Here is a 12,490-nt window from a genome sequence, read left to right on the forward strand (position 1 = left end):
GACACCCCGAAAGGCCCCAAGGAGCAGCGCTTTCCCGGCGAGGCCGCACGAGGGAGCCGAGCCCCGGGCGCGGGGCGGCAGCGCCGGGAGCCGAGCCCTCCTCTCTGGGGCAGCGCCGCCGCGGGGCCCGGTGTGCCCGGCGCGCAAAGGGCTCGCTGGGCACGGCCGCCATGTGTTCTGCCGCGCTCCGAGAGTACAGCTGAACACGCGCTCGCACAAAATAAACAAAGCTGGGAAAAAAAACCCCGAGCATTTTAATGCTTTTCTTACAAGCTTTATGTTCTTTAGAACCATTTGTGTGTGCGTATACGTATTTTACTCCTGCCTAGCAGACGAAGTGACATTCAAAAAACAAACGTGTTGGACTTGTAAAATTTTGCAATAACTTTATTTTGCTTTGTTTCTTAGTAGATGAGTCAATAGCAATATTCACTCCTTTAGAAGCCATGTACCTGCACTCTTGTTATTTGAAATTGGAGGTCTCCGGAATAATTTTTATCTACACACATGATTTCTCTTGTGCCAATTTGCAGAATTTGGACTGAACTTGTTCAGGGTTCATAATCACATTCTGAGTAATACAGCTTACCCTGGGTTTTGGTACATTAAATATAAAGCTGTAACTACTAAAAGATGGTATGAATAGAACTTCAAAGTTATTCCCATAAGCTTGACTGAAACAACTGATTAATATCCTTTTAAAATATGCAGAACTCAAGTAATGCCTCTGGTAGTTACCAGGGTGGGAAAGGAACCAGCTGTTTGTGGTGGTGGGAGTTACTCTTCTACCAGGACTGGCATGTCCTGCTGCAGTGGGGAATGTGTGTCCTGGGAACTCATTTGGCTCTAACACAATGCCATGGTTTGCCATCCTTCTCATATTTGTAATCTGATGGCGTAGGGGACAGTGTGGATCTCAAGGCTTTGCTTTGGTTGAAGTGCCTTAGTTGGAGTCCATGGTAAGAGACCACAGCCCTTAGCACTCAGCCAAGGACAGATATTTTTGGCATGTAACATGAAAAACAACATGCCATAGAAACCAAGAATATTATTCTACATCCCTTTAACCCTAAAGCAGAGAACTTACAAAAAGACAGTAAAATTCTGGATGTGAAGGCCTACAAACAACGAGTTGACCAAACTACACAAAGACTACCTAATTAGGATTAATCTTAAAATTAGACTCCTCAGAGGAGTGCAACCTAAGAATGGTATCCTGGTAAGCTGACTTGTGCATTGCAACAAATCCAGCTGCAGAATCTGGTCCTAATGCTTCCGCTGCCCACCCCCTCTCCTGTCCAGCAGTTAAATACTCCACAGTCCTTTACTCACAGGCCGTTTCTGTAACAGTCAGAGCATAAATATCTGTGCACCTAATGGACTTATCCTTAACACCGCAGTGAGGGAGGGAAGCGGCATTAACCTCATTCTGCAGATAAACAGTGGAAGCCCTGATGGCTGTCCTGTGTTTCATCCTATGCATGCAGTGAGTGTAAAACGCTGTCAGCCTGAATGTGGCTTTGGCACATTCTCTGTCCTGTCTTTGCAAAGCCATCTACCATGGTGGAGACAGAGGAAGCTCAGAACATGCATAAAGTAACATGAATTTCTCAGCGACTGATTGCTCTGCTTGGCCTCGGAAGATGCGGAGGCTGGAGCAGGCCGAAGTGCTCAGCGATGGGTTATTGGGTGATATCTCACTGAACTCTCAGGCTCTCTCACCGGTGTAGGATGGGTGGTGCAGGGGCCTGAGAGAACCCCTGTGTGACCAACGTACAACAATTCACTAAATGCTTCCTTACTGTGAGCAGGGAAATGTCAATGGTCTCTGAGTGTTTGGCTTGAACAGAAAGGGGAAATATGCTTTTAATAAATATGAAAAACTTTTCTGAACAGTCAGAATTGAAAGCAATCACATGGTAACGTGTTACCGCGCGGAAATACTGTTGCCGAGAACAGTATATACGTTTAAGAGCTCGGAAATTCTTAGTTTAATCACTGTTGTAGTTGTTCAGACCGATGCTGCCGGCCGGTTCGGGAGAGAGCTGCAGCGCTACGCTCTCCTGCGCTGCCCTTTGCTTTGTGACCCGGCGCCTCCTGAACAATGCGCGGGGGCACTTTCGAAACTTCAGGGCGTGCACCCAGCGCGGGCGGCAGCACCAGGAAACGGGCTACGGGCGCTGCTGCCTTATGTAAGCGAACCGAACGCCGGCAGGGTGACCCCCGAGGGCGGCGGTGCCGCCTGCGAGGGCCCGGGCGCTGTCCGGGAGCGCGGGGCCCTCCCGCGGCCCTCAGGCCGGGCCGAGCTGCGCTGAGGCGCCCCGGCCAGGCCAGGCGCGCGCGCCCCACCCGCCAACGGTCTCTGCCCGCGCGCGCGCACGACACGTCACGCGCGGCTCCGAGCGGGCGGGGGCGGAGCCGCTCTCCCTGGGGGCGTCACGTGACCGCTGCCCCCCAATCCACCCTCCCCGGCACGGCGGTCCCGTAGCGGCGGTGGCGGGGGGCGCGGGTGGAGGCGAACGGAGCTACCGCGGCTTCGGCGGGAGGCGGCGCAGGGGCCGGCGGTGAGTGCGCCTCGGTGGTGGCGGCGGCGCGGGGGAGGGGCGGGCCGGCGGTGGGGCAGGCTCGGGAGGCGGCCGCGGCTGTCGGTGGAAACATGGTGCCACACGTGAGGCTTATGTAAAGTGAGCGGCGGCCCGAGCGGCCAATGGCAGTGGCCCGCGCCCCGCCCCCGCCCGCGCGTCCCGCTGGCGTCACGCGGCCGCGGCCAATGGGAGCGCGGGCGGGGCGNNNGGCGCGCTCCCCGCGGCCTGAAGGGGCTGGGGGACCCGTGGGGAGCGGCGGGAGGGGGCGGCGAGCGGCGGCCGCGGGGGGCATAGGGGCTCTCCCGCCTCCCCCGCCCGCCGGGCCGAGGTTACATAACCCTCGCGCCGGGGCTCTGCCGTTGCCGGGACGATGCGCTCGCGGGTCGCTCCTGTGCCGCGGGGTCCGTCCCGCTGCCGGCCCCGGCCCGCCGGGGAGGGGGCGTGTGGGGCTCCCTCAGAAGGGCGGCTGTGACACGCCCCCCCCCCCCGCTCCCCGTGAAACCGCAGCGAGGGAAGCGGCGGCCGGCTGTGAGTCGCTCCCCGGGGCGGGGTGCGGGGCTGAACGCGGCACGGCCCCCGCCCGCCTTGGACGAGGAGAGCGTTCGGGAGTGGGGGCACAGACACCCCCAGCGGGGCCGGGACGGCAGCTGGGCTCTCCGAGGGACGGCCGCCTGCGGCCGGGCAGGGGCGCAGAGGGGGCGGCGATGGCCCTGGCCCGGAGCGGCGGAGGAGGCGGCGGCGGGGCCGGACCCGGTTCCCCGGCGGGGCTCCGCTCTGCCGGCCGCGGGCTGCGGCCACGTCTGTGCCAGGGGGCGCGGAGCGGGCGAGCAGGGAGCGGGGGGAACCGGCCGAGAGCACGCGTGTCCCGGGGCGCTGAGCGGCACCGCGGGGGGACCGAGCTGGGTCCCACCGGCCGGGCGGGCCGCTCCACGGCAGGAACTCTGGGGCAATGAGTAACAGAATCTCAGCGCCGCTGAGATGTGTGAGCTACAGGTAGAGTAGGCAACAGGTGATGTCCGTTTGCTTTTTGTGTTGCCTATAGTGGTAAGGACAGTCTGTTCCTTGAGACGGTGTGGTTGTGCTGCTGTTCGCATTAGGTGCATAGTATTACACGCATGATTACAAAACGCTTTATGTAAGTACAGTTTCATGCAAATAGGGTGAGCAGCATGGTAACAGTCAAGCTGACGCTTTACATTTGACTTTTCACAATAGGGTAAGCATTTTCATAAAGGGACAGCATTTCTCTCTGTACCATAGGAAAAAGGCCTCCAAGGAGGTCTCAGGTACTTAGAAACTGCAGTGCTTTGCAAGTGTATTCCAGTGAAAAAGTAACTTGGCTGAGACAGTGCATTGATTTGGATCAAAGAAACAGATTCCTTAAGTATGGAAAAGACCTCTGGGATCCTTAAGTCCAACTGTTTCATCCATATGTCCCATCTAAAACTACCCTCTTGCAGTTTCAAACCACTGCCTTTCATCCTGTCACCACATGCCCTGATAAGAAGTCTTTCTCCATCTTCCTTGTAACCTCACATCTTTCTTTTCCAAATGCAAGACTTTGAGATTTATTATCTTGGACATCTGAGATTGAATAACTATCATGAGTAAAGGGAAAAAAGTGGGAATTCTCTAATGATTCTAGTGGTAAGAGTATCTGTCAAGTCAGAAGTAAAAACCTGATTAGTATGGTGAGAAAACCTTCCAAGTTGCCAGTATTGTTTCAGCCACAGTGTGATTGGTGTTAGGGAGAGTGCCCACATTGTTGCACTATAACATCAAGTTCCTTCTTGCTTATGCTTGCAAGCGTTTGAGTGCTTTTATGATCTTTCTGTTTTCCCTTTGTCTTTGAAACTTGCATTATTTCTGCAAAGTGAGGCAGTTTCACTGAAGGACTGGACTGTGTCCTTGCTCCATACAAAGCTAGATGTTAGTCTTGTGATGACGACACTGTTCTGAGGTGTGGAGTCCTGATTCTGGACTGTGGAGGTTGCTCACCTCACTGGCAGCACATAGAGGAAAAGAGATGGCCTTTGGCCTGGAGTAGAAGAAAAAAAGTCTACCAAACTTTCAGGTTTTGGTGAGGTTTTGGACATTTCAAGTGTGTATTTCAAGGCAGAAGGAAGGTATTGTAGTTGGGTGTCATAAATGTCAAACACTGCAGTGTGTCATAAATGTCTTTCACCACAGTGGAAGAGGATGGTCTGTCCCGTGAAGAAGTGGTTTGGCTTGATGTAGTTCAGAAGGCAAAAGAATGGAAAGCAGGTTTTTGCCTTTTGTGCACTTCTTCAGATTTGACAGGTTTTTTTGTTTCATTTGTAATTCAAAGACTGCCTGCTTTTGCTGGAATTTTTATTTGTCCATTGGTGGGAGTTGTTATAGATTCCCTATATTTGTTTTAGCAAACAAATTCTGTCAGTGAAAATCCAAGTAATTTTTACTTTTACAGTTTACTGTTACTCATTTTCGATTTCCACAGAGAGGCATTAAAGAGGTAGCATATTCTTGGCATAATACCTTCTCTGCTTTTTCTTCCTCTAGTCATGAGATTAAAGTATGTAACAACACAGTTTACTTGATAAACTTACTTGAGCCTCTCCCTGAACAATACGCTCTTTACAGTAATAAGCTTTTCTAGTAAACTGAGATGTTGATGGAGTTTAGTCTCAAAGTATGAGGACAGAATGAAGTGGGGAAAGTGATTGGCAGTAGAGTTCTGGATGTTTCTTCTACTTCAGACGTTTATTATGACCAGGAAGTGTTTGGCTTAGATACAGACTGATAAACAGTTTTCTTTTTCCTGGGTTCATGCCACACCCTTATTTCTCTAACATCTTTACAGTATTAGAATATTATTTACTGCATTAAAAAAAAAAATCTTTTACTGCATTAAAAAAAAAAATCACCCCTCAAAGAATAAGGAAATGAGCAAGTTACCATGGGATGAGGTATATTTGTTGTGGTTTAAAAGCAAGAAGATTACTGGTAGCCAGTAGAACAAGTAAATTATCACTAGTCTAGATCAACTGTAGTGTTTTCCATAGGGTTGCTATGGTTGGCCTATGTTAAAAGGAACGTCATGTTCTTAGCAAGGCCTTGTGTAATAGCTGGCATGAGTGTCCTGTAGACACTGTATTATAACATTACCACATCATAATTACCAGATAATCAGGTGTTTCTGAAAAGGAATTTTTGTCTCCAGTTTTGATTGCATGGCCTAGAATTCCTCTGTAAGGATGGTGGGTTATTGGGATGTTAAACTGGATTGTTTTACTGCATTCCACATTCAGTTACATCCCTATAGTGCAAGTTTTAAAGTGCTTAAATATTCATTATGTTAACTTTGCTGTTCAGTGCTTGACAAGCTAAGGAGTCAATTAATACCCATATTATTTTTTGTGATGTTGTTGTATTACTCTAAAGATGTAAAGGGCTTTTACTTATTCTTTTACTTATTCTTTTGGTTATGGATGAAGTTGGATGCAGAAAGTGCTGGTATTGGAAGTAATGCTGCTGCTGTTTTTGTGTCCTGTGTAAAAAGGGTCTGTCTGCTTTCCTGCTTCAACTGGTGCCTTAAACTTAACCCCTGCTGTGGGGTGAGACTGGAATATTGTTGGTTGCTAGCGAAGAAGGTCTTTTTTAAGTAGAACTGACTTTTAAAAGTAGAACCAAAGCTACATTGCCTTTGCTTGCCGAGCTCTGCCTTCTGACACTTGGAGCTTTGTTTGTGAGGGGATGAGGGTGTTTCTTCTTAGACTTCTTTCTGTAAAGTATGTTTAAAGGACATGGGAAAAGAGAAGGCAGCAATCAAACCCACAGTTCGGAGGGTGATGGTTTTGCTATCTCTTGCTGGAATTTCTTGCGGTCCCAGGCTGCTTTTGTGTGGCGGAGAAGACCAGAATGAGAGGGGTGGGGGGTGATCCGAGTGTGTGTAGCGAGTGGCGGTCTCTGCGGTGGTGTGAGCGCGTTCCGCGGTGCTGCCGGGAGCCAGCCCTGTGGAGTAGGCAGGCAGCGAGCACATGGGACCCCGCATGCCTGGGTGTCCATGCCGGGATCGGCTGCTCTAAGTGGCTTAGCACATCCCCGGGCACGCTCCTGCAGCCTGCTCGTCCTCCGCCCGCCAGCGCTGCCGGGACACGGGCAGGCTCTGGGCCTCTGCTCTGTGTCTCTGTATCTGCCAGGGTGGATGGGGTCTTGGTCTGAATGGCTGCAGCTCTTTCTTGGTCCTCTGTCCCCCGTGAGGAGTTACCCAGGGACAGCAGTAATTCACTGGGCCGCTTGTGAGCTGCCCAGGCAGTGGTTCTGAAGTGCACGTTTCTCCTGCTTATCCGCATATGAAAGGGGGGTTAGGAGAATTTGTGTGTATGAAAGTTTTTATGAAGTCACGAATGTTTTATACGGATGTTCTCAGCTGCTGGTGATCTGCTGTTGATGTAGTGTGTAGTAGTCCTGGAGGAACCTTATGAGTTCTCTGGTGTTTTTTGGTAGTCCAATTTAGGCAACTTTGCTCGTAGAACACAATCAGAAGTGACGTTAAATTTACCTTCCTCAGCATCTATAAACATGGAATATCATTTTAATTCTTCTTTAATTTTCTCCCAATAGGAAGGAAAATTTTATTGAGGATGCTGAAGGGGTAGTGACTCAACATGCTGTTTACATGAGTGGACTGAAATACACAGAAAGCATTTTTTGGGGCAGGAGGATGAGGAGATTCTACAGATGGTGTGAGCAGGCTGCAGAAGTTCAGTACAAGCAGTACTGGTGTTGATCCTGACAGGATTTGGTGCTGGGAAAGAAACTTCATCTGCATGCCAAAATGTCTGGGAAAGACTTTAGTTTTGCTTCCACCTGTTTTTGAGCATACCATGGTAATTCTTAACACTTGATTTTCCCTATAGGTAGAATAGAGATGGGCAGAGGTTTCTTTGCATAGATGGCTTTTTTTTAAAGTAGAACTGACTTTTAAAAAGTAGAACCAAAGCTACATGGCCTTTCTAACCTTCTGTCCTGAAACAGAGGCAATTCACTGTTAAATAACAGCTGCAATTTATTGTAATTGAAGCTTAGGGAAACAAGATGAAGTGGTGAGGATGTCTAGTACTTGTCTTTTTTCTTGGTTTCACTTCCTAGCCTCCTTATTCCTTGCAGCTTTTGTATCTTAGTACAGTTTTTGTGCTTGACCTTATTACATGTTCTTTCATGTTTCTGCTTAGATTCTTTAATTGTACAAAGATCTTCAGTGTATAAAAGCACTTACTTGATTTCAATTACATCTCTGCCATGGTTCTCCTGTGACTTGAGCTCTTATTTCAGTACAAATACATCCAACTCCTAGGACAGGTACATGGTGTTTGTTAGCTTGCTGCACTTTTTGGAGTGGATTATTGATGCGATGGGGACAAGAATTTATTTGGCACAGCATCTTCCAGAAGGGGACTTTGATTCTGGCTGAAATTTTGAACAGGCTGTGAACCACAGCAATGTCTAAAGAGCAGCATTAACCTGGAACTACAGTAAATGTGGTAAAAGTATGTCCTTTTTCTTAAAGGAGTAGTAGATATGCTACTGCTTAATGGGGATGTCAACAAATACTAAAGGTGATGTATGGTATTGAGATACTTTTAAATCTAGTTTCACCTATAATAAAGGTGAAATATATGGCTGCATGGGGGAAAATCATATTTTTTCAATCTTTTGTGTGACAACACTTGGCAACCTCAAATGTATAATTTTTTCTTATTTTTTTCAAAAGGAGCAAGAGTTGACATGCAAATTTAGAGTTCTGATTATTGATGTTGTGCTTAATTGTAGCTCCAGTTCCACTTCGGAAGACAATGGCATTTTCTGGTTACAAAGAAAATAAGGTGTTTTTTAAAATTCACACTGCTTACAAATAATGTTGCATACCTTTAAGAAGGCACCTTTTGTTAAGACTAGAAGCTGGAAAAAAGAATGTCTAGAAATCAGCATGGAGCATGTGAAGGAGATGGTGTTTAGTGTCTTTAGAAGATGTCTCAGCCCATGCTGCTTTTTTTTTTTAATAGCAAATACCCAACATGTTGGCAATTGAACTTGGCTCTAGGCCAAGTCTCTTATTCAAGGTGAAAGAACAAATTTGAGAGACAGTTTCTATTTGTTCTCAGGGATGATCAGTTCAAATTCACTATGGAGTCTTGAGCACAGGTGGGAGGTTTAACAGCACAAGGAATACCTACCTGAAAGGGTAAAATGAGCTTTATTTCTGGTCTGGCAGAAATGAGAATTTGGGGTGGTTTCTTACATTTATAAAGGGAACAGACTTCAGTGGGTAATTATTCTGGGCGTTGCTCAAGGAATCAATTTAGAAGTTAGGTTACAATAATAAATACTTTTATCAGTAAAATTTTGTTGCATTTCCTCTCATCTTGTATTTGTAGTCTTTATAATTGTTCTTCACCTGTAGAAGACATATCTTGCATGGTTTGACTTCTTTTGCATTATGAAATGGATTTGATTTATCCTTTATAATAAATTTTTACCTTGCTTACAAAACTTGATTTTTTTTTTTTAATAGGAATATATTGATGACACTTTGAGATTTGGAAAGACCATGATTAATACATTCATTGAGGTGAGTGTTTTATGCTGCACCCATAAAAGTGATTTGTGATATCAGTTGTCTCTTAATGACTCTGGACCTGGGCGGGTACCCGGGAGGTGTCTCTGTGATTTTGTTACTGCTTTTTTGTGTACTTCCTTTGAAATGTAGTGTCAGAATGCCAAAAATAAGGATCTTCAGGGCTTTACATTTCCAAAGACCTGTTGCACAAATCATGAAGTACATGGAAATGCTGTGGCTTCTCTAAATCTTTATGAAACTGGAATTTAGTGCAGTGTCAGCATCAAGTGCTGCATCTGCAGTGTTTTTTGTGTAGGTGTTTATTGATAGCTTCCATTTTTTGGATTGCTCTTGCAGGTGGTAAGGAACTTTGAATTATGAGGAAAATTTTGGGGTCCAGAAAACCAAGTACCTACTGTTACTTAGATAATCAGGATGATAGCTCAGGAAGAAAAGGGAAAATGTTATGCTCCTAAACTTAAATTTAAAAAAGCAAATTATAGCTTCCAACAGTATTTTTTGGTCAGTCGTGCTCTGCTTTAAAAACAAAGTTGATTGCTATTGGAGCAAAAAAAGGAAACATAATTAAAGAAGTATGGTGGAGGAATGTAATCTGTGATGTGAAGAAAATTTATAATGTGCTTTCATTAAATGTGAACTGATGATGGCACAGTACTAGCCCTAGACAGGAAACACAGCTGATCTGGATAGTACTGTAATATTGCAATACAGATGGAATTGTAACTGAGATTTTGGGTCTGTTTAGTCTAAATAATTGAGAAAAACCCCCAAACAGTCCTTTTTTCTATGGCTGGAAAATGTGATCTGAATAGGTTCTAACAGCTGACTCTTCTCAATGCTGCAGGTGTGACTTCAGTTCTCTGCAGAAAGTGAACCTGCTTCAGTTTGGTTTGCCTCCCATATCACAGGTGTGTTCCTACAGCAGGGTTTTCACTCCTTTATAGTGTTTGAAGTCTTCTGTGCTTGGAATAGAGATATGTCAGTATGGAAGAAAATGAGGAAATGTCACAAGTTCTGTGTTCTTTGGGAACTGAACAAATTAGACTTCCTTCTGTGGAAAACACTTTAGTGGAGATGCAGTCTGTAGATAACTCCTGTAGCATTTTGGGACTTGGGCATACTCAATCACCTGTACATTTCCTCTGAAAAATAATAGAAAACAGGTAAAATTGGCTGCCTCTGATTCTGTTCTAATTGTTTAATACAAGTCATTCAAACTAGGCATTTTGTTTCAGATAAAAATTCTGTTGGTGTAGATTTGTCTAACTTGCCATTAAATTGTAAAAAGGCTTATCATGATAATTTTTAGTAGTTTACAAGGACTATTCTTTCTTAATGTTTTAATGTCTTCTTAAATGTGTTAAATACATGAAACCAATATGATGCACAATTAAAATGGTACATGCTGCCACTGTGAGTATATCTTCAAACTTAGACTTTTGAAAACCTTTTTAACTTTTTTTAATTGAAATTTTACAGGCAATCGAATTAGTGTAAAGGAATTGCAAGAGCTGTCTTTAAACAAAGATTTAATTGGTGCTGAAAGACATTCCAGAAATGACCAGAAATACCATTTCCAATGTTCAGGCTAAAAACTGTGAAATCTGCAAGTAGTTCTGGCTACGGCAATTTCTAATGCTTCTTGTGGCCAGAGATAAAGCCTATAATTTAAATCCTATATTATCAGTTTATGATAAAAACAGAAGCAAAACATTTAAAGAACCAGTGCATACGATTTGTATCATGAGTATTTTAGAACTTGTACTGGCTTCACGTCATGCAGGACGGAATGTTGTGAATAAATTCTTCCTTTAGTCTGGCCAACACAAGTGTACTTTCAACAGTCGGTAGGCGTGCAGCATGTTAAATTAAGGCATGTTAGCATGGGCTGTCTTCCAGAGTGGTTAGCTTGGGATTTGAACACTGTTCCAAACATTTCTTCTGCGTATTCAGATGAAGCACTTGGAATGATGTAATTGTCTGCCACACAAATGTTGGTCTTCTGAACTTCTGATTTTTATTCTGCCATTTATTTGTGCCACACGGCAGTGGCGTGCACCAACAGACTTAGTTTCCTAGATTTCCTAGAAGAACTTTCAGTTATTTTGTTTTTCATCAAAATTCCCAGCATCTCTCTTGAGAAACTTTTTTTAGGAAGAATAATAATGTTAATAGGCTTTGTTAGTACAGACTTCTGACCATAAAGAAACACTTTTTTACTGTGGGAGGGAGTGAGCACTGGAACAGATTGCCCAGAGAGACTATGGAATATCCATTTTTGGAGATAGCCAAAAGTCATCTCTTGGTGGTCCTGAGCAGCCTGCTCCTGCCTGAGCAGGGAGTTGGACAAGGTACCTCCAGAAGGCTCTTTTGATCTCAGTCATTATGTGAACTGAAATTTTATAACTGCCTGGTAAAATCTTTAATGCTCTTACCAATCCCACTGTGACAGAGAGCCATAAAATTATATTTCAACCAAAACTCGATGAGCACTTGGAGCTCCTGCTGACCACATCAAGCATTTGGCTCTGTGCCCTTTTGGGAGGCCAGCCCTGTGCTCCCAGTGGCTGTGTCAACCCATGCAGACTGTACACAGTGTGGTACCACTCTGATTGTGAATCCTAAGGGTTATTTTGTCTAGTGCAAAACATGTTATTACTTTAAAACTCTTTAAGACCTTATTTCAGAGCAAAAGTGTTTAAAATGCAAATGTGTGTCTTCTTCCTCTGCTGTATGACAGTTTCATGTTTAACCACCATTTATCTGCATAGGAGTGACATAGCTGTGAGCATCTCTCTGGTATCTGTTTGAAGAGGACACTGTTGGGGGGCCCAGGTATTTCTTTTATATTTTATAGTTATAGAGGTGTCCGGACTCTGTAATGGTCAAAGATTTCCAGTAGAAGAGGATGAGACAAGAATTAAATGCATGTGGGAGACTCTGGACCTAGGCACTTCATGCTTTTGATGCTAGCTGGGAGGGAGCTTGATAAACACTTATTGCCACCTTTTCGTAGAAAAAACAGGTAAGAAACATAATTATTATGATTCATGCTAGTAGAAAGATGCTTCCCCTCCTGCTCCTCTAGAGCTTATGCAGAAAATATATTGTTCTATGTTGTTATCTTTAAACTGGGGTTTCAGTTATATATATGTACTCATTCAGAATAATATTTTGGATATAAATGGGGAGTTACCTTATTTGAACCTAAAATATTTTTTAGCCTTAAATCATACTTATTCCTAAATTCAGATTTGAGTTTTTTTCAGTGAGGAAACAATCT

General features: G+C 45.0%; 1 protein-coding gene across 18 annotated transcripts in view; it reads left to right on the forward strand.

Annotated features, from left to right (window-relative positions):
* The first annotated feature begins 1,617 nt into the window (after positions 1-1,617).
* The window catches only part of PER2 (period circadian regulator 2), a 46,141-nt gene continuing 35,268 nt past the window's right edge, over positions 1,618-12,490 (forward strand). For 3 of the 18 annotated variants that reach the window (XM_041416160.1, XM_041416166.1, XM_041416167.1), the window contains exons 1-4: positions 1,625-2,564; positions 9,142-9,198; positions 10,052-10,115; positions 12,071-12,232. Coding sequence is in view for 7 of the 18 variants with exons in the window: in XM_041416171.1 (XP_041272105.1) it covers positions 12,132-12,232 (101 nt within the window). In the remaining 11 variants the exon portion in view is untranslated. Of the gene's footprint in view, positions 2,565-3,429; positions 3,579-7,070; positions 7,457-9,141; positions 9,199-10,051; positions 10,116-11,978; positions 12,233-12,490 lie in introns of those variants that run through there. The other 15 variants (XM_041416162.1, XM_041416165.1, XM_041416170.1 and 12 more) reach the window with 12 other exon arrangements.

This window comes from Onychostruthus taczanowskii, unplaced genomic scaffold (assembly GCF_017590055.1).
Source record: "Onychostruthus taczanowskii isolate IOZ18803 unplaced genomic scaffold, ASM1759005v1 scaffold51, whole genome shotgun sequence".
NCBI classification, from domain to species: domain Eukaryota; kingdom Metazoa; phylum Chordata; class Aves; order Passeriformes; family Passeridae; genus Onychostruthus; species Onychostruthus taczanowskii.